Below are 22,005 nucleotides of genomic sequence, written 5' to 3'. Positions count from 1 at the left end.
ATTAAGAACAGCTTTTCCATTTCTACAAAAGAGGACATTGGGATTTTGATGGGATTAAACTGAATCTACAAATTGCTTTAGGAATATAACCATCTTAACAACGTTAAATCTTCTAATCCATTGTTAAGAGATGTCTTCATTTATTTAGGTCTTCTTTAATCTCTTCAACAATGCTTTATAGTTTTTAGGGTACAAGCCTTACATTTCTTTGATTAAATTTATTTCTAAGTAAGACAAAATTTATTCCTAAGTATTTTATTCTTTTTGATACTAAAAAAATGGAATTATTTTCTTAAGTTCCTTTTCAGATTATCCACTGTTTGTGTATAGAAATACAACTGATTTTTTATGTGCAGATATTGTATTCTGTAACTTTGCTAAATTCTTTTATTAGCTCTAAAAGAATTGTGTATGTGTGTTTATGTGTATTTTTTAGGATTTTCTGTAAATAAGATTATGTTATCTGTGAAGAGAGATTGTTTAACATTTTCCTTTCCCATTTAGATGACTTTTATTTTTATTATTAATTGCTTTGGTTAGAGTTTCCAGTACAATGTTAAAGAGAAGTAGTGAAAATGAGCATCATTGTCTGTTCCCCACCTTGAAGGGAAACCTTTCAATCTTTTATTATTGAGAATGATATTACTTATGGGTTTTTCATAAATGCCCTTTACTATATTGAAGAAGTTTTCTTCTATCCCTAGTTTTGTTGAGTGTTTTCATTTTTAAAAAAATCATGAATGAGCGTTGGATTTTGCCAATGCTTTTTCTCCATCAATTGAGACAATCATTCAGTTTTTCCCCCTTCATATTATTAATGTGGTATATCTCATTTATTTACTTTCTTATGTTGAACCACTCTAACATTCTTGGAAGAAATCTTGCTTTCAACACTTCCGTCCAACACTGCTTAGCTGAACCATTTGGCAATACTGTGGATCATATTGTGTATGCTCTTCTAATACACTCTCAGAGACTGATGTCCTGATTCAAAAGGAAGAAATAAAAATCGTTTTATTTGAAATGGTAACAAATGTCATTTATGCCTTTAAAATGACCTGGAACACCCTTGCAAAACAAAACAAAACAAAACAAAACAAAACAAAACAACCCCAGGAGTTTACAAACTACTGATTGGGAAATTCTGACCTACAGGATAAAAGAAAAATGCCACTGTTTGGCAAAATCTGGCTTCCATCTACATTTTCAGCGTTGCCTCTCACTACTTAGCAAAAGGGCACCTGACAATCATTACTTTATAATCTTCTTGGTGATGTTCCCACTTGTTTGGAATGCTCTTTCTTTATCCAAAAATCTTCTGCTGATTCTTCAAACTCCAGTACAAATGGCAACTTCTTTTTTTTTTTAATTTTTTTTTTTCAACGTTTATTTATATTTGGGACAGAGAGAGACAGAGCATGAACGGGGGAGGGGCAGAGAGAGAGGGAGACACAGAATCGGAAACAGGCTCCAGGCTCTGGGCCATCCGCCCAGAGCCCGACGCGGGGCTCCAACTCACGGACCGAGAGATCGTGACCTGGCTGAAGTTGGACGCTTAACCGACTGCGCCACCCAGGCGCCCCTACAAATGGCAACTTCTTGAGTAATTTTTCCCTTCTCTCGCAGGCAGTTAATTACTGTCCTCTTTATTCCCTAACACTTATATTTCTTTCTTTCTTTTTTTTTTTAGCATTTCTTTTTTGTTTTGTTTATTTATTTATTTTGAAAGGGAGAGAGAGAATGAGTGTGTACATGCACACACACACACACACACACACACACACACACACACACGGGGGAGGGGCAGAGAGAGGGAGAGAATCCCAAGCAGGGTCTGGCTCTGTGCTGTTAGTGTGGAGTCTGGAGCCTGCCTCATGGCTCAATCTCATGAATCATGAGATCATGACCTGAGCTGAAATCAAGAGTCAGATGCTTAACCGACTGAGCCACCTAGGCGCCCTAACACTTATATTTCTGTTACAGCATTTACCACACAATATTGTAACTTGACTGTTTAGACATCTGTTTTCCCTATTAGTGTGAGTTCTCAGAATACAGGAATTATGTTTATCTTTGTTGTCCCAGCACTGGATATAATACCTAGAACTTAGTAAGTACTCATGAAATGATTCATGAATAAATGAATGGGGTCATAATTGTTGCTGTGGTTATGGATACCCACTGTATTAATATTTGTGTCTATAAGATGGACTGTGCTGTTGATAAATTCTCTAACCTAGAACGTTTTCTGATTTTATTTTTTCTTTTTGTGCCTCTCTAGACTTCAAAGCAGCATAAATTGAAAAAGATCAAGAAATTCACAGGTCAGAAAGATTCTATCCTTTATTCTTCAGCTCAAGGCTCATGACATCAACTGTGGGTCTGCTTTAAGATTCTAGCCTTTAATAGTAGGTGGAGAGAAGGAGGTTGAAAGATTATGTAAATGAAAGAAATGTGCCTATTCTTTCCAACTTCTCTAAAGATGCTAGATTCTTTCTAGCAACTTCCAAAGAGATGTAAACAGCTTTATAATTCTTTGCTTCCTTTCCTAATCTCCTTTTGTACACAACTCAAAGCACCAGGAAAGAAATTTGGTGAAATTAGAGAATACAGAAGGGGTAACTACCAAGAGTTTGGTGCAGGAAGTTTCAATACCTTTTTTCCCTGTCATGGACACTGGATAGACTCTCTTGGAGTAAAAGATATGTATTATGAATTTTATTTCCCCTACTCCAACTCCCCACTACCATGATTGTTCCTGCTCTTTCCAATGGCTTCCATCTACTACATGGTGAAGGCAACATAGTATAGTTTAAAATAGAAAAACCTGAGACCTAGGTTAAGTCTGAACTCTACCACTAATTAATTTTATGATCCTGGACATCATTTCACCATTGTTTCCTTATTTGTAAAACAAGGGGGCTGAACAAGGTAGTATCAATAATTTTGATGCTGATAGACTCTTTACCCCTACTCCCAGCTTCCCAGTGGGAAGAAAATCTCAGAATGGGTTGCCCTGAAGCTAACCTGACATGGTGAGTAAAGCTGATCTTCACTGTCTATTCTTTCTCTCTTCAGCCTACCCTACTGATAAACTCTGTAAAATTAGGAGTAAGCTAGGACTATTTTACTTCACTCACTATGATAGCTGTTTCCTTTACAAGTTAAGTCACTCTTCTTAATGGTTTCTTTACTAGTACTTTAATATCACTTCAACTACACTGATACACTCTCTTATATTCAGTTTTTCAGCACTCCCTGTGGGATGGGCCCAGGAATATATACTCTGGTCAATGGAGAGAAGTCTTCAACAGATCTTCCAACACCTGGAATGTGCAAGGTCAGGGAAAGTAGTAGTTTCTAGGTGGGAACTGCAGCAGGTGGTAGAGCCCCCCACCCCCTTTTTTTAAGTAGACTCTTTGGGGCTTGAACTCAACCCTGAGATCAACAGTCACATGCTCTACGGACTGAGCCAGCCAGGTGCCCCAAAGGTGGTAAACTTTTAAGAGGGGGGAAGGAAGGAACTGAAGGAGGGAGAGTAGGAGAGAGGGAAAGAGGGAGGGAAAGAGAGAGGGAAACGGGAGATTGCTAGTTGGTTGGTTGGTTGGTTAGTTAGTTGGTTTGTTTGTTTGGCAGTGGGGATAAATTCTGGGTCCAAAGGACATTTAAGAACAACTGGTCTGTGGATCATTTCTGAATGGAATGGAGACAAATGCTCCCTTTCCTCCTGATGGAGGAATTCTTTCCATAAGTAAATGATGTTGGGGAAAGCAGCCTCTTTTGCTGTTGTAGTTCTCCTTCAGGCCAAAATATTTTGCATTTGAAATAGCCATTATTTTTCCCTTTTCCTACTTTTCCTACCTTTTTCTGCTTCAAAGCAAATGTAAACTTTTCTTTATTTCTCAGATCAAGTCTTTTGGAATTGTGTTTGCCTGAACCACAAGATAAGATTTCTTCCTCCACCTCCTCTGTGTTTGTGGCTCAGGAGCCTGTTCTACCCTGTTGTGGCTGTAAGAAGGCAAAACATTCTACTGACCACAGCATCTCCTCTGGATCATTAAGCAACAACTCCAGCCTGTCACACTTTCCTGTCTTTTCTGAAGAAACAACCTGGCAACTCCGGAGCCATAGTTTACCTATTTTACCCAAGAAACAGCCTTCTGTGTTCAGGAGCCAAGGCACATTGCTGTCTACTTTTAGGCTCTCAGAGTTTGGGAAATCAAAACTTTTTCAGAATTTTACAGCACTTTCACCCTTAGGATCTCAAAGTTCTTTTATCAACTCTGTTCTTGAATCCCCAGCTCTCTGCCACCAAGAGAAAACAAAGAATGGTAGGAGGAGCAAGAGTCATTTGACATTGGATCATGGGCCAAATTCTGGCTCCAGGGAGAGACCACGATTCTCAGGGTGGGCTCCAATCCATCTCTCTCCTTTGGCTAGGTGGGAGTTAGAGGGACATATGGCTTGGAAGGTTTGTACTTTGAGGGAACAAACAGTACCTCTGCCTGTGAGGGAATCGTGGGCAATGCTGAATCATTTAATCGATGCACAAGGAGGAGTCCCTGAACCAGAGAAACCTCAAATCCAGGTATCTATGCCCATTCATCAAAGCAGTAAACAAAGTATCAACAATAAATCCCCAAACTGTCCATCATTTCAGCTCCATGTGAATATTGGAGTGGAATCTGGATTAAAGAGAACAGAAACAAAAATTTCACAGTCACTTATCCCAGGTAAGCAGTCACAACCAGGGGATGGCCCCCAAATTCTTGAATCCAGGCCCTTAGTTACATCACTGGGCACTCCACCTCCCAAAAGTTTAGGAGTTGACATAAATCAAGAGGAAGCCACTTTACTGCAGAAGGAGCCAAAACATGTCCTAGAGCTTAGTATAGAGCAGAGAGTCATAGGCCTTCCAGAAAAAAGGATACAGCAGCATAAGACCCAAGTGACTAATGTGGAATTGACCCCAAGGCTACCATACCAAGTTACAGATAACATAAAGGTAACTCCATTGGCATTACTTCAAGTCATGGATTTGATGGGGATGATCCCAGAATCACATTCAGAAGTGATAGAATCTGTGGGTTTGTTCCCACAGCCACCAGATGAAGTTGGGAAACCAATGGAAACCATGAAAAAAGTGAGAGTAAGCCCCAAACCATCATATCAAGTCACTAAATCAGTGGAGGTAATACCAAGTCCTCAGCATCAAGCTATGGAATCAAAGATGACCTCAAGACCACAGAATCAAGTCACAGATAATGTGAAGGTAACTCCTATAGTATTGCTTCAAGTCACGGATTCTATGGGGATGATTAAAAAATCACATCCACATATCACAGAATCAGTGGGAATAACCCCAAGAACACAATATCAAGCCATGAAGTCAGCAGAAATAAACACATCACTAGACCATCAAGTCATACCACCAGGAAAGATGAGTCCAAAGGCAAAACATGCAGTTGTAGAAACTGTGGAAGTGACTGAAGGGCCACAGCATGAAGTTACTGAATCAGTGGACATAACCTCAAAGCCACAAAGTCAAGTCATAGAACCGTTGAAGTTTCTTCCAGAGCCAATATGTCAAAAAACAAGATCATTGGAAATGATCTCCAGTCCATCTCATCAAGTTATGGATTACATGAAAGTAACTCCAGTGGCACTATTACAAGCTATGGATTTCATGGGGATAATTCCACCAGCACAGCCACATGTTGCAGAATCTGGAAATTCGCAGTCTCAAATCGCAAATTTGACCCCAGGAGCAACTCAGCCAAATGGTTTGACTTCTAGCTCTCCTACTACTATTAGTCCACCTGAGGTTGTAGAATATGTGGGTTTACCCTCAGAGCCATCACCTAAAGTCAAAGAATCAGTAGGGATAGTTCCAATGTCATCACATCAATCCATACATTCTCTAAAGGTAACTCCAATAACACCGGGGTCACCAATTGGAATGATCATAGCACCACAGTCACAAGTTGTAGAAACTCAGGATTTGACCTCAAGGCCAATATCTCAAGTCAAGGAACCTCTTGAGTTGACTCCTGGTTCATGGATTCAAGTGCTAGACCCTGTGGGGATGACTCCACAACCATATCATGAAGGCACAGAAACTATGGCATTAATCCCAGGGCCACCTCATCAAGTCATGGAATCTTCAAGGTTGACTCCATGGCTTCAAACCCTAGAATCTTCAGAGGTGAGCCCAAGGCAAAGCCATCAAATTACAGAAAATATGGGGTTGGCCTCTGACACATGGTTACAAATGAAGAAATCTGTAGAGTTAACACCATCACATCATCAAATAATGGAATCTTTAGGGACAGTCCCAAGGTCGCTGGGTCAAAGTACAGCATCTAAGGGAGTGAGCCAAAAGCCACTGCATCAAGTCACAGAATCTACAGCAAAGACTACTGCATCACTACTTCCAAGTGTAGAGTATTTGGGGGTGCAGCCAATGCCACAACTTAAGGTTGTGGATTCTGTGAAGTTATCCTCAGGATTGCAAAATGCAAAATCTGAGAAACTGACCTTGGGACCAAGAATGCAAAATATAAAATCTATAGATATAACCACAGGTTTAGTCCCACAAGTGGTAAAATATGGAGAGCTGATCCCAACTGTGAATTCTATAGAATTGGTCCCAGAACTTCAACAGCAGACTGTAAAATCTGATGAGTTGGCCCCCATTCCACAGATGAAAAGTAGGAATTCTGTGCAGGTAGCCCCAGGGTCTCAGCTTCAAGGTGTGCAATTTATTCATTTAACCCTAGGAACACAACAACAAAGTAGAAAATCCACTGAGTTAGCCCCAGCACCACAGTTGCAAAATGGGAAATTGAAAGATTTGACCTCCAGTTCACAGTTGCAAGGTCTGGAATACGTTCATTTGGCCCTACCGCCAGAGTTTCCAGATATAAAAGGTGTGGAGTTGACCCTAAGACAATTACAGAAAGATAGGAAATCTGTGGATTTGGCCCCCAAACCATGGTTACAAGATAAAAGATCTGAGGAGATAGTCCCAGTACTATTGCTTAAAGATGTGAAAATTCCTCAAATGGTAGAATGTAGAAGGTTGATTCCTGAAACACAGGTAGAAGATATGAAATATGAGGAACCAATCTCAGGGGCACACATTCAAGCAGTAAAATCTGTAGAGTTGAACCTCAAGCCAAATCATCAAGCCACAGAACCTGAAGGATCTACCCCATGGCATCAAACTTTAGAATCTTTAGGAATGATTGTACAGCCAAGATATCCAGGAACAGAAGCAGAGTTGACTTCTGACAATTGTCACTACAGGAAAGAATCTGTGGAGTTGAAACAGTCATCTTTAGGAAATACTCCAGGACCATTGAGTCAAACTTCAGGATCTATTCAGATGAACTCAGTGCCATTACAAGGTACCCGTGAGACAATGCTCCAGGGTGTAAAAGCCTTGGAGACTCCAGTGTCTCAACACTTAATACAAGAATCTCCAGAGTTGGTATCAGGATCAGAGATGCAAGGTATGAACCCACAAATATTGAACCCAGAGTCCCAAGGTATGAAGTTTGTTCATTTGAATCTAGGACCATATTCAGAATTTACGAACTATAAGGAGTTGATCTCAGAACCACAATTTCAAAGTATGAAATATGTCCCATTGACCCCAGAACCACAGCCCAACAGTACAAAACCTGAGGAGTTGACTCTAGGTCCATTAATGCATGGTAATAAATTTGTGGATTTAACCGCACCACTGGAAGAATCTAGAAGGTTAATTCCTGACACACACTTACATGAAGAAGCAAGGAAACTGACCATGGAACCACATTTACAAGCAATTAAATCTGTGGGTCCAACTTCTAGACCATGGCATCAAGACACAGTATCTACAGAGTTAGCTTCTGAGATCTGGCCACAAGAGGAGGAATCAGTGAAGTTAATGCCACAGCAAGTCATGGAAACTGCTGAGATGATGGCCAGGCCACATTTTAAAAAAATTTCAGAGATGACTCCAGGGCCAGGCTATCAAGACACAGAAGCCATGAGGCTGACTTCTGAGGCATTAACACAAAAGCCAACAGGTCAAGTTATAGAATCTGCAGGAATGACTCTAAAACCACATCTTCAAGTTACTGAGCCTTCAGAGATACCTCTAAGGTCAGAAAAGACAGAAACTATGGGGTTGGCATCGTTTCAGGTTGAAAACACCCAAGAGACAATGCCATATTTTAAAAAAGGATCTCTGGAATTTACTTTAGGACCAGGGATGCAATATGAGAAATCAGAGCCACCACTACAAAATTTGAAATCTATGAAGTTAACCCCTGAGTCATCCCCATTAGTGGTAGGATCTAAACAATTTATCACAGGACCAAAACCACATGTTATGGAGTTGGCCCCAGGGCCACAGCTCCAGGGAGTAAAGTCTATGCAGTTGGATCCAGAGCCACAATTACAAGACATGAAATATGTTAATTTAATCCAACAGCCAGCTACTACTGGAGTGGTAGAATTTGAGGAGCTGGTACAAGAACCAGTACTACAAAGTGTAGTATCAGAGGAATTGACTAAGGGGGCCCAGCCTCAAGGTGTGAAATTGACCCTAGGGCCACATTTGCAAAGTGTCAGATTTTCAGAGTTATCCCAAGGGCCACTTCTTCAAGGAGAAAAACCTATAGATTTAATTTCAGGGTCTCCACATCATGGTATGAAATGTGATGAACTGACCCCTGGTTCCCCAGTGCAAGAAATCAAATTATCTATCCCAGGGCCAAAGCATCAAAGTGTTATACCCATAAAATTGACTTCAAAACCACAAACTCCAGGTGTGAAATTTGTGGAACAAAACTCAGGACCATGCTTGCAAGATGTCAAATTTTCTGATTTGACCTCAGAACCAAAGCGTCAAGGTTTCAAACATTTGCAGTGTATACCAGGAACACAGCTTCAAGATATGAAGTCTACAGGATTTGTAACAGAATCATCTTTGCAGTCAAGCCAAAGACCCTTGGGTGAAAATACAAAATCTCTTCTGTCTACTGAAGGACTACAGTTTCCTAGCACGAAATCCAATGAATTAACCTCAGAACTACAGTTGCAAGGTGTGAAATCTCAGGAACTAAACCTAGGGCCAAGGCAGCAAGATGTCAAATTTTCTGAATTGACTTCAGGGCCAAAGCTTCAAGGTGTCAAATTTGGGAAGCAAACCCCAGGATCTAAGTTTCATGGTGTGAATTCTGTGGAGAAGACTCCAGAGTTAGGGTTTCAAGATTCTAAATTAGCAAAGATGTCACCAGGGCTGCAGGGTATAAAACAAGTGGGGCTTAACCCAGGGCCATGTCTACAAGATGTCAAATTTTGTGATCTGATATCAGGAACTCAACCTCAAGGAGCGAAATCTTCAGAGTTAAACTTGGGACCACAACTACAGTATGTGAATTTTTTTGAGTTGACCCCAAAGCCAAAGATACAAGGAGTAAGATCTATGAGGTTCACCCCACAACCTGGAAAGCAAGTGGTCACGCCTGAGATGTTAGTACCACAGACACTATTTCAAGGTGTAAAACATTTAGTGATAGACCAAATGTCAAGCTTTGAAGGTAACATTTCTTATAAATTTGTCTCAGAGCCACAGAAACCATATGCAAAACCTATGGAGTTGACTCCCGGGTCACAGTTGCCAAGTGTGAAATATTCTGAGTTGACTAGAAGACCAGAGTTACAAGGTATAAAATCTCCTAAATTGATCCAAGGACCACAGTTGCAAGATATAAAACCTGTGGAGTGGACCCCAATCTCAAAGCTTCGAGGTTTAAAATCTAAGGCACAGCTGGAAGATAGGAAATCTGAGGAGTTAACCCCAGGGCTGCATTTGGGAGGTATGAAATCTATGCAAACACCAAAGCCACAAATGAGAGATGTCAAGTCTATGGTGTTAACCCCCGGGCCACAGGTGGAAGGTGTGAAACCAATGGAGCTGATCCCAGGCTCAAAACTTCAAGGTTTAAAATCTGAGTTGTTAATCTCAGAGTCAGAGCTGAAAGATATGAAATCTGTGGCCTTAATTCCAGGACAGTATCTAAAAGGTATGGAATCCATGTTGCTAACCTCCAGTCCACAGCTGGAAGGTGAGAAATCTGTGGAGATAACCTCAGGGGCTGAAATAGAAGATGTCAAATCTGTGAAAGATACCGCAAATAATAAGCTTCAAGGTGAGAAATCTGAGTTGACTATGCATGCAAGAATTCAAGAATTCAAAACTGTGGAGTTGGTCCCAAGAACACAGCTGCAAGATGTGAAAACTGTGGAATTGAAATTTGGGTCAAAGATGCAAGGTGAGAAATCTGTGTCTTTTGCACAAGGGCCATTGCTCCAAGGATCTGAACTGCAAGTTGTGAAACCTGAGGAATTGACTTTAGAGCCACAAATGCAAGATAAGGAACTTGTCGAGAGTACCCCATGTTTAAAGTATCAAAGTTTAAAATCTGTAGAGGAAACTCCAGATTCAGTGCTGCAATGTATAAAATCTGGGAAGTTGATCCCAAGGCCAAAGAAGCAGGAAGTAAAATCTGTGAATGTGACCAGAAGACCAAAGTTTCAAGGAGTAAAATCTGTGGATTTAGCCCCAAGGCAACACTTTCAAGGGATGGCACTTATGAATTTAACTTCTGGGCCAGAACGGGGTGGCGAGATATCTGTACTCTCACCAAAGCAGCAATGTGTGAATTCAGAGCAATTGAAGAGAGGGTCTAAGTCAGAAGGTGAGATGTCTTTGGAATTAATTCCAGGGCTAAAATTTAAAGGTGGAAAATTAGTAGACTTCAATTTTGAGTTACAGTCTGAAGGTATGAAACCATGTGAACTGACTCCAGAATCAAATATCCAAGGTTTAAAACCTAAAGAGTTTAAACCTGAACCACAGTTGCAAAGCATAGTATCTCCTGAGTTGATCCCAGGACCTCAGCTGCACCAAGTGAAACCCTCGGCATCAGCTTCAGAGCCACAACTCTGTGTAAAAACTGTTGAGTTAAAGCAAGAGCAACTGCTTGAAAGTATGAGATGTATTCAGTGGATACCGGGACCTAAGTTCCAAGCTGTGAAATCTGTAGATTTAAATCTTGGGTCACGATCTCAAGGTGCTAAATCCGGAGGGTTGAAGTCTTCAGTACAGTTAAGGGATGTGAAGTCATCTGAATTGACTTTCGGGACAAAAATTCAAGGTGCAACGTATGCAGATTTCAACCGTGGGCCACAGTTGCAGAATGTGAAAACTCCTGAGTTGTTCCCAGGACCACAGCTGCAAAAAGGGAAGACTTTGGCATCAACCTCAGAGCCACAGCTTCAAGATATAAAAACTATGGAGTTTAAACAAGAGCCACAGCTAGAAAGTATGAGATGTGTTCAGTGGATACCAGGACCTGAATTCCAAGCTGTGAAGTCTGTAGAGTTAAATCTTGGATTACAGTCTCAAGGTGTCAAGTCTGTAGAGTTGAAACCTTTAATACAGTTAAGAGATACAAAGTCATCTGCATTGACTCCAAGGCCAAAGCTCCAAGATACACCATCTTTAGCATCACTACAGGAACATCAGCCTCAAGGTTTCAATTTGAAACCTTTTCTACAGGTTAGAAGTATGAAATCATGTGACCTGACACCAAGATCAAAGCTCTGTGGTATAAAATCTATGACACTGAAATCTAGGCTTTCCTTGCATGATAGGAAATCTACTAAATTGACTGCAGGACCAAAGCTTCAAGAAGTGAAACCCTTACAGTCATCCCCAGGAGCACAACCTCAAGGTGTCAAGTCTGTAGTGCTTACACAAGAGCCACAGCTTCCTGAGGTGAAATCTGGGGTATTAAGCCAAGGGTCACAATTACAAAGTGATAAAACTATAGAGTTGAACTCTCCACTACACTTGAAAAGTAGGAAGTCATCTGAATTGACTCTTCAGACAAAACTTCAAGGTGTGAAATCTGAGAATTTCAACTCTGGGTTACAGTGGCAAGGTCTAAAATCTTCTAAATTGTCACCTGGGATAAAGTCCCACCATATGACATTTACTGAATTAAATCCAAGTTCACAATTGGAAGGTACAACATTTTCTAAACTGACTGTAGGGACAGAAATTCAAGGTTCCAAACCTATAGATTTCAACCATGGACCATTGTTACAAGGTGTGAATTCTTCTGAAGGGACCTCAAAGACAAAACTTCAAAATGTAAAACATAAAGAAAGCAGCCCCAGTCCCCAGGTGCAAGTTGTGAAATCTTCTGACCTGATCCTGGGATCAAAGCTTCAAAATGTGAAATTGGTGTTCAACCCTGAGCCACAATTTCAAGGAGTGAATTGTTCTAAGTTACTCTCAGAAACAAAGTTTCAAGATGTGGAATCTGCAAAGTTCAAACCTGGGTCACAGTTGAGTGGTGTGAAATCTTCTGAATTGATACTAGGGACAAAGCTTCAAAAAGTGGAATCAGTGGATTTCAAGTCAGGCCCACAGTTTCAAGATACGAAATCTTCTAGGTTGATCATGGGCGTAAAGCTTCCAGATGTAAAATCTACGAATTCCAGGTCTGGGCCACAGTTGCAGGATGTGAAATCTCGAGTGATCACAAGGGAAAAGCTTCAAGGAGTGAAATCTGTAGAATTGAAACCGAGTTCAAAGTTACAAGGTGAGAAATCTTCTGATATGACCCTGGGGAGGAAGTTTTCAGGTGTGAAATCCAGCCCAAAGTTACAAGATATGCAATGTTCAGAGCTGATTATGGGTATAAAGCTTCGAGATATAAAATCTACAGGGTCCAATTCTAGATCACACTTTCAAGGTATGAAATCTTCTGAAATGATCACGGAGTCAAAGCTTCAAGAAGTGAAATCCTTTGGGTTCAACCATGGTCCAAAGCTACAAGGTGGGAAATCTGATTTAACCCAGAAGAGGAAGCTTCAAGGAGTGAAATCTGTGGAGTTCAACCCTAGGCCACAGAGACGAGGTGAGAAATCTGATTTGACGCTAGAGTGGAGGCTTCAAGATTTGAAATCTGTTGAGTTAAAACCTGTTCCACAGTTACAAGGTGTGACATCTTCTGAGTTAACACCAGAAACAAAGTTTCAAAGTGGAGGATCTGTGGAATTCATTACCAGGCCCATGTGGCAAGATACGAAATCTCTTGAATTGAATCTAGGTACAAAGGTACAAGATGTGAAATCTTTGGGGTTCAAGTCAGCCCTACAGTTACAAAATAGGAAATTGTCTATGTTGACACCAGGGGCACACTTTCAAGGTATGAAATCTGTGGAATTCAACCCTGGGGCAAAGTTGCAAGGTGCAAAATCTCCTGAGTCCATAAAGCTGCAAATAGTGAAAACTACAGAAGTCAATCATGACCCAGAATTTCGGGTTGCAAACCCCTCTGAGTTAGCCTTGGAATCAAAGATTCACAGTGTGGTATCTTCTGAGTTCAGTGCTGGGAAGCAGTGGCAAGAAGAGAAATCATATAAGTTGAACCCACGGCCAGAGCTTCAAAGTGTAAAATTTATGGTATACAATCCTGGACCACATTTGCAACATAGAAAATCTTCAGAATTATACAAAGGGACACAGATTCAAGATGTGAAATCTATGGAATTCAATCCTGAGCAACAGTTGCAAGATGTGAAATCTTCTGAGCTGTGCCAGGGAACAAGTGTTCAAGGTATGCAGTCTTTCCAGTTCGATCCTGGGCCACAGTTACAAGTGATAAAATCTGAGTTGTGCAAAGACATGAAGCTTCCATATGAGCAATTTCCAGAATTCAATCATGAGCCTAAGTTACAAGGTGGGAAATGCTCTGAGTTGAACCCAGGGCCACAGCTTCAGTGTATAAATGTTATGGCGTTCAACACGGGGCCTCAATTGAAAGGTGTAAAATCTTTTGAGTTGAATCCTGGGCCAGAGCTTCAAGGTATAAAATCTAAGTTGTTCTGCCTTGGGCCACATTTGCAAGGTATGAATTCGTCTGCATTTATTTCAAAACCAAACCTTCAGTGTGTAAATGCTGTTGGATGCAGCCCTGAGTCACACTTGCAAGGTGTAAACTCTTCTGAATTAACTTCAGTTTCAAAACTTCAAAGTAGGAAGTCTTCTGAGTTGAATTCAGGGACAGAGTTTCCAAGGGAGACATCTGTAGTGGTCAACCCTGGAATACATTTGCAAGATTTGAAATCTGAACTGATTCCAGGGCCAAAGTTTCTAGGTGTAGCACCTATGGGATGCAACCCTGGGCCACAGATGAACTGTATAAATCCTTCTGAGTTGAATCCAGAGCCAAAATTACAATGTGTAAATTCTATGGGGTGCAAACTGGGGCCACCTTTGCAAAGTGTACCATCTTTTGAGTTGACTTCAGGGACAAAATGTCAAGGTATGGGATCTGAGGTGAATCCAGGGACCAAGAGTCACAGTGAGACATCTGTGGTGTTCAACCCTGAACCACATTTGCAATGTTTGAAATCTGAATTGATTCCCGGGCCAAAGTTTCTAGGTGTAGCACCTATGGGATGCAAACCTGGGCCACAGACGAACTGTGTAAATTCTTCTGAGTTGAATCCAGAGGCAAAATTACAATGTGTAAACGCTGTGGAGTACAAATTTGAGCCACCTTTGCAAGGTATACAATCTTTTGGGTTGACTTCAGAGATAAAATGTCAAGGTATGGGATCTTTTGATTTGAATCTGGGGTCAGAATTTCAAGGTATAAAATCTGTTTTGTTCAACCCTGTGCAACATTCACAAAATATGAAATGTGAATTGACTCCAGGGACAAAGTTTCCAGGTGTAACATCACAGGAGTTCAACTGTGGCCCACAGCCGCAAGGTGTGAATTCTTCTGATTTGAATTCAGGGTCAGAATTTCAGTGCATGAATTCTGTAAAGTTTAATCCAGGGCCACAGATGCAAAGCACAAAACCCTCTGAATTGAATCCTGGGTTAGAATCTCAAGGTACAAAATCTATTCTGTTCAACCCTGGACAATATTTGCAAGGTATAAAATCTGAGTTAATACCAGGGGCAAAGTTTCCAGAAATCCAGTTTTGGGAGAATCACTGTGGGTCACAGCAACAAGTTGTGCAGTCAGTGTTCACTGTAGGCTCTCCGTTAAATGGTATGAAATCTGTCTTATTTTTATCAGAGCCATTGCTTGAAGATGTAAAATCTATGAAGATAAGCAAAGAGCCATTGCTTTGTGGTGCAAATGCTGTGAAACGGATTTCAGGCTCTGAGCTGCAGGACTTGAAATGTGAGATGTTTGCACGAGAGCCATGTTTTAAAATAATGAAATCTGTGGATTTAAATTCAGGGCCACATCCTCAAGGTATGAATTCTGAGGAGTTGCCCTCACACCTCAGGCAGCATAATGTGACATCCGTGGTGTTTTCACCGCATTTTCAAGATGTGAAATCTTTGAAGTCAAACCCATTGCCACAGCCTCAAAGTGCTAATTCTTTAGGGTTGTCATCATGCCTCAGGTCACCATGTGTTAATTCTGAGGTCTTTGCACCAGAGTCATATTTTCAAGATGTCAAATCCGTAGAGTTGACACCAGAGTCCCAACAGCAAGGTATGAATTGCCAAGAGTTGACTTCAGGATGGCAAGGTATGAAATCAGTGGTGTTGGCACCAGAGCCAGTTAAGAAGTTCATACCAGGACCGATGTTGGCTAGTGTTAAATTTTCAAGTTTGTCTCCAGAATCACAGCAACAAGGTGAGAAATCTTTGGAGTTTACTCCAGAACCAAAGTTGCAAAGTATAAAACATGTGAAGTTGTCTTCAGCATCTCTGCAACAAGATATAAAACCTGTAGAGTTACCACCAGGGTCACTGCTTCCAAGAACAAAATCTGAGGAGCTAACTCCAAAAAGAAGGTATCCAATCACAAACTCCTCTGAGATAATCCCTAGGCCAGAGCATCAGTTTGTAGAACATGTGGAGATGATCCCAATGCCAATGCATCAGGTCCCTAAATCTGTGAGTTTGATTTCAATACCAATTTATCACATCACAGAATCTTCAGCAATGGCACAAAGGTTGGCACACCAAGGCAAAGAAACCATAGAAAAATCTGTAGGGTTGACCCCAAAGCCAACAAGTAAAGCCATGGAATATTCAGGAATGCCTCTAGGGCTAGATCTCCAAGTACCAGAATCTGTTGATGTGACTCCAGTGCTAAGAAATCGAGGCTCTAAATCCTTAGAATTAACCCTAAAGGAAAGCTACCAAATCCCAAAAACTCTGGAGTTGCTCTCTCAGTCACAGACTCAAGTTAAGGATTTGGAGGAATTACATACAAGGCTACTGCAGCAAGCTGTAGGATCTGAAGAGATGACCCCAGAGCCCAAGCATCACACTACAGAAACTATGGGCTTGACCTCCAAGGCAAGGCCAAAAAGGAAGGAATTCCTTGGAATGACCCCAAAGCCAATACGTAAAACCACTGGATATGCAGAGAGATTTCCACGGCCCTATCCTCAAGCACTAGAATTTGTGGAGGTGATCTCTGAGAAAAGGCTGCAGAGGGAAGACTCTGAAGCATTGATTACACAGTCATTACATCATGTCCCAGGGTCTTCAGAGATGACACCAGGACTAGGATATCAAGTTCCTGAATCTATGGGTTTCACTTCTAAGCAATGGCTTCAAAGGGAGGAATCTTTAGAGTTGCCCCCAAAGCCGACAGATCAAGTTGCAGGATGTGCAGAATCTGTAAAGCTCATACCCGAGACATGGCAGCAAGGGGATGGATCAGTGGGATTATCATTGTCACAGAATCAAAGGATGAAATATTCAGAGATAGGTCCAGGACTACAAGGTCGAATTACAGAATATATGAGGATTAGTCCAGAGCCACCAGATCAGGTCACAGAATCTACAAAGACACAGCTTCACGTTGCTCAAGGGGTAACCCCGGTAGTTCCCCAAAAAGTTATTGACTATGTGAAAGTGACTTCTGGGCCACCACCTCAGGTTGTGAAATCTGTGGCATTAACACCAGGGCCAATCTCTCAAATGGTAGACTGTCTTGAGTTGACTCCAAAACTGCAAGATGTGAGATCTTCTGAGTTTACCTCAGGGCTATGGTTGCAAAATGTGAAATCTAAGAAATTAGCCACAGAGCCAACACACCAAATTTTGGAAACAATGAAGTTGACAGGGTTTCAAATCGTAAAGACTGTGTTAATCCCAGGGCCACCACTTCAAATTGTAAAATCTGAGGAATTAGCACCAGGACCAATTCCTCAGGTTGTAGAACCAATAGGAGTAGCCTTAGGGTCAGCGATTGAAGCACTGGATTGTTTGGATTTATTCCCAAGGCCACAGCTTCAAGAAATGGTAGAACCTGTAGAATTAACTCCAAGGCCAAATACTAAAGTGAAATCTGCAGAATTACTCTCACAGCCAACATCTCCATTTGAGAAACCTACAATGTTCACTTGTGAACAAGGGCTTCAGGCCATGAAATCAGTAGGGACAAAAATAGGGTCTTCTCAAATCAGGGAATCTGAGGATTTGAATCTAGGACAGGTATATCAGATTAGGGAATCTGAGGATTTTACATCAAGAGAGGAGTTACAAATGGATAATTATATCTCTAGATTTCTGTACAACTCTTCAAACTCGCTTATCTCAAGCTCTGCCGAAACATCTGAATTAGGAAGCCTTTGGGATTTTGAGCTGCCGGAAGTATCAAGGACTTTGGATGTAAAAAACCTTGGGACAGATATTTTGGAGCCTGAAGAGTCCTTTATAGACTCTACTATGATACGGTCTTCAACCCTTACCTTGTCCCTTCATAATCAACCGTCTGATAAAATAACTAACATTGTAGAAACCCCACATTTTGAGATCCCAGGAGTGGGTGTCATATCTAAGGAGAGGACTAATAAGAAGCAGGTGGAAGAGCTAGAGAACTTACTCCACGACCTATCCCAACATCCACCACAAAGCTGGAGATCACCATCTAGGACGTTTCAGTCAGGATCAGGAACTCAAAGAGGCCTTACCTGGTCTGTCCTGGGGAGACAACAGAATGTCTGGGAGAATCACTCCTGGAGACAGCGACTACCTAGAAAATATCTCTCCAATATGCTAACGCTGGGAAATGTCTTGGGAGCCACTATGAAAAGGAAGCTCTATTCTCGAACATCTTTAGCAGAGAAAGCCACTGAAGATGTCTGTCAGTCTATTCAGAATTTATTTGGGGTTCCAGCTGAACTGATGAAATTTTCCCAGAGTTTGCTAGAGAAGGGTCGAGGTACTATCTCTCAGCCTTCAGTGGTCAAAAACTACATTCAAAGACATACTTCATGTCATGATCATGAGCAAAGAATGGCCTTAAAGATGTGGACACGTGGTTCCATGTCCTCTATAATACAGCAATACTCTGGGACTAGAATGAGAATAAAGAAAGTAAATTCAAAGCTCAATGATATATCCAAGGAAGTCATTCAGCCCATTCCTGCTTCATGTACAGGGGGCCAGCCTCCTGCCCCAGTAAAGTTAGAGTCCTCCTTCGATATAGTTTTCACTAGGAAAGATTCTGTTCCAGTGGAAGAGAGTGAGAACTCACAGAGTAATTCACAGACAAGGATTTTTGAATCCCAACACTCTCTCAAGCCAAGTTTTCTTCCCCAGGCCAAAACTGACTTCTCAGAACAGTTCCAGCTGTTACAAGATCTGCAGCTAAAAATAGCAGCAAAACTGTTAAGGAGTCAAATACCCCCAAATGTTCCTCCACCTCTAACTTCAGGTCTGGTTTTAAAATACCCTATCTGCCTACAGTGTGGCCGATGTGCAGGATTTAGTTGCTGTCATAAATTACAGGGCACTCTTGGGCCTTACCTTCTTATTTATCCACAGCTCCACCTTGTAAGCACTCCTAAAGGCCATGGAGAGATTAGGTTGCATCTTGGCTTTAGGCTGCGAACTGGGAAAAGACCCCAAGTTTCAAAGTATCACAGAAGAGACAGACCCATCACACCAAGGAGTCCTATGTCACCATCACTAAGGAAAGCTAATGTCTACACTCGAGCTTCCAAGAGTCCTACTTCTACGATAGATTTGCAGTCTGGATCTTCCCAGGCTCCTGCTTCTCCTGTACAAGTGCACATCAGGCGAAGGCAGTATAGGAGCCCTGACCTAGTAGGAAAGACAGAAATTAGAGACCCTGGGCAATATGAATTTACTCAAGTTCACTCTTTACCAGATAGTGACTCTGAAGATGTTCAGGATGAAAAATGGGCTAACAGGAGAACCCAAAAGACCCATGATTCAAAATATCCAATGAAAGGAACCAAGGGAGGCAGAACACAAAGCGCAGAGTTCTACACAAATGGTAGAGCCATGACACAGAGTCCTTCTAGGGAATTACCAGCCCAGTTTAGAAGGAAGAGGAATGGAGCATCTCAGACAATGACTGCCTCGTTAAAAAGACAACCTAAGAAATCCTCCCAACCCAAATTCATTCAACTGCTTTTTCAAGGCCTAAGGCAAGCATTCCAGATGGCACACAGAATTATGGCTTTTGTTGGGCAGAAGCCTGAGGACAGATCAAGGCCAGACCATTTGTGGTCAAGCAAAAACCAGCATCCAAAACGAAAAGCCAGAGACTATTACTTATCAAGAGATATCAAAAGTGACGGGATGCCAGTTGTCAAGCTAAAGCCAACAGATCTAACCACTAAGCAGGAGAGCACATTAAGGGAAGAAACAGAGCAACTCAGATCAGTTCAACAACCAAAATGGGATAGCTCTTTCAAACCCAGACATACCCAACTGCCCAAGCGCATAGTTTCCCAAAGAAGTACCACTTTCAAAACCACTTCAAGCAGACAGTCTATGGGTGTTGTTCAAAATGACAGTAGCAGCAGAGCTAAGAAAAACTTTGGCAGAAATGAAATCTCCATCCAGGAGTCCAAGAACTCCAAATCGGGAACCAGAGTTCAGGACCGAGGGAGAATTCTACAAGAGTCACTTAAGAGAAACTCACACAGTCACCTTAAAGAGAAACTGACACCCAAGAAACGAAACCACAAAAGCTTCTTAAGGCAGAGAACCCCATGTAATTCCTCTGAAAGGAGCCATGGTAGTCCCTCTCAGAGGAGCCATCACAGTCTCTCTCAAAGGGGCCACCAAAGTCCCTCTGAGAGGAGATGTCATAGCCCTTCCGAGAGGAGCCATCGAAGTCCTTCTCAGAGAAGTCATCACAGTATCTCTGAAAGGAGACACCAAAGTGCCTCTGAGAGGAGCCACCGAAGTCCTTCTCAGAGGAGCCATCGCAGTCTCTCCGGAAGGAGCGGTCAAAGTCCCTCTGAGAGGAGCCACCGAAGTCCTTCTCAGAGGAGCCATCGCAGTCTCTCCGGAAGGAGCCGTCAAAGTCCCTCTGAGAGGAGCCACCGAAGTCCTTCTCAGAGGAGCCATCGCAGTATCTCCGGAAGGAGCCGTCAAAATCCCTCTGAGAGGAGCCACCGAAGTCCTTCTCAGAGGAGCCATCGCGGTCTCTCCGGAAGGAGCCGTCAAAGTCCCTCTGAGAGGAGCCACCGAAGTCCTTCTCAGAGGAGCCATCGCGGTCTCTCCGGAAGGAGCCGTCAAAGTCCCTCTGAGAGGAGCCACCGAAGTCCTTCTCAGAGGAGCCATCGCGGTCTCTCCGGAAGGAGCCGTCAAAGTCCCTCTGAGAGGAGCCACCGAAGTCCTTCTCAGAGGAGCCATCGCGGTCTCTCCGGAAGGAGCCGTCAAAGTCCCTCTGAGAGGAGCCACCGAAGTCCTTCTCAGAGGAGCCATCGCGGTCTCTCTGGAAGGAGCCGTCAAAGTCCCTCTGAGAGGAGCCACCGAAGTCCTTCTCAGAGGAGCCATCACAGTATCTCCGGAAGGAGCCATCAAAGTCCCTCTGAGAGGAGCCACCAAAGTCCTTCTCAGAGGAGCCATCACAGTATCTCCAGAAGGAGCCACCAAAGTCCTTCTCAGAGGAGTCATTGCAGTATCTCCAGAAGGAGCCATCAGAGTCCCTCTGAGAGGATCCATCGAAGTCCTTCTCAGAGGAGCCATCGCGGTCTCTCTGGAAGGAGACATCAGAGTCCCTCTGAGAGGAGATGTCGCAGTCCCTCTGAGAGGAGACATCACAGTCCTTCTCAGAAGAGCCATCGCAGTCTCTCTGAAAGGAGCAATCAAAGTCCTTCTCAGAGGAGCCATCATAGTGTCTCCAAAAGGAGCTGCCAGAGTCCCTCTGAGAGGAGATGTCGCAGTCCTTCTGAGAGGAGATGTCGCAGTCCCTTTCAGAAAATTCATCACAGTCCCTTAGGGAGGAGAGGACACAGCCCTTTTGGGAGAAGACAGCACAGACCCCCTGTGAGGGGTGGTCGTGGTTCCTCAGAGAGAACTCACTGCAGTTCCTCTGAGAGGAGCAGACACAATCACTTGGACAGAGCAAACACAGTCATTTTAAGAGGGGTCAACACAGTTGGTCTGAGAAAACCCATCACAGTCCCCCTAAGGAGAGACTCAAGCGCAGCTACCCTAGGGAGAGGCTCAGACATAGTGTGTCTAAAGATTTCAAGGGCTACTCAAACACACAAAATACCCAAAGCTGGGCAAGTTTAGAGTCCTGAAGCTAACAGATGAGAAGAGATCCGCCCCCCTCATTCACTGACTGGCTCGAGTCTTCACCAAGCTGCCCTTTCCTGGCTTCTTTCCTGCTAAGCCACTGCCTCCAATACCTGCGCCCTCAGCAAAGAGCGTCTATGCCACTCTTCCTGGGGGAGGGAGGGCGGGAATGGGTCTGTAATATCTCTAAGATAAATAAAGGGGCAATAATTGATCTCCATCCATAAACACCACTCGTCGTGCTGGGTGGGGAATGGAGGGTGGAGGGATATTTGGTGTCGCGCAAAAGGATGGAACGACAGGAAGGTGTTCTGAGGCCGTGTTGAGGTCCAAACCCCACCTACAGCCTCCTGGGGCGGGGTCTCAGAGGAGGGAGG

The 22,005-nt window shown here is 42.6% G+C and overlaps 1 protein-coding gene across 1 annotated transcript; it reads left to right on the top strand.

Moving 5' to 3' along the window:
* The first annotated feature begins 1,642 nt into the window (after positions 1-1,642).
* Positions 1,643-21,863, top strand: CA3H2orf16 (chromosome A3 C2orf16 homolog). Its single transcript, XM_053201081.1, has 2 exons — positions 1,643-3,340; positions 3,907-21,863. Exons 1-2 carry the CDS (start codon positions 3,294-3,296, stop codon positions 21,623-21,625), a joined length of 17,766 nt encoding a protein of 5,921 aa, XP_053057056.1. The 5' UTR covers positions 1,643-3,293; the 3' UTR covers positions 21,626-21,863.
* The last annotated feature ends 142 nt before the right edge of the window (positions 21,864-22,005 follow it).

Source organism: Acinonyx jubatus, chromosome A3, assembly GCF_027475565.1.
Source record: "Acinonyx jubatus isolate Ajub_Pintada_27869175 chromosome A3, VMU_Ajub_asm_v1.0, whole genome shotgun sequence".
NCBI lineage: Eukaryota > Metazoa > Chordata > Mammalia > Carnivora > Felidae > Acinonyx > Acinonyx jubatus.
The sequence above is the reverse complement of the archived record's forward strand: the minus strand, read 5'-3'. Positions and strand labels throughout refer to the sequence as shown.

Bases quoted from the DNA above. Each gene is read 5' to 3' on its own strand.
- CA3H2orf16 (XM_053201081.1), top strand. From the start codon at position 3,294: ATGGAGAGAAGTCTTCAACAGATCTTCCAACACCTGGAATGTGCAAG. The intron at 3,341-3,906 runs GTCAGGGAAAGT...TTTATTTCTCAG, and splicing joins CAACACCTGGAATGTGCAAG to ATCAAGTCTTTTGGAATTGT.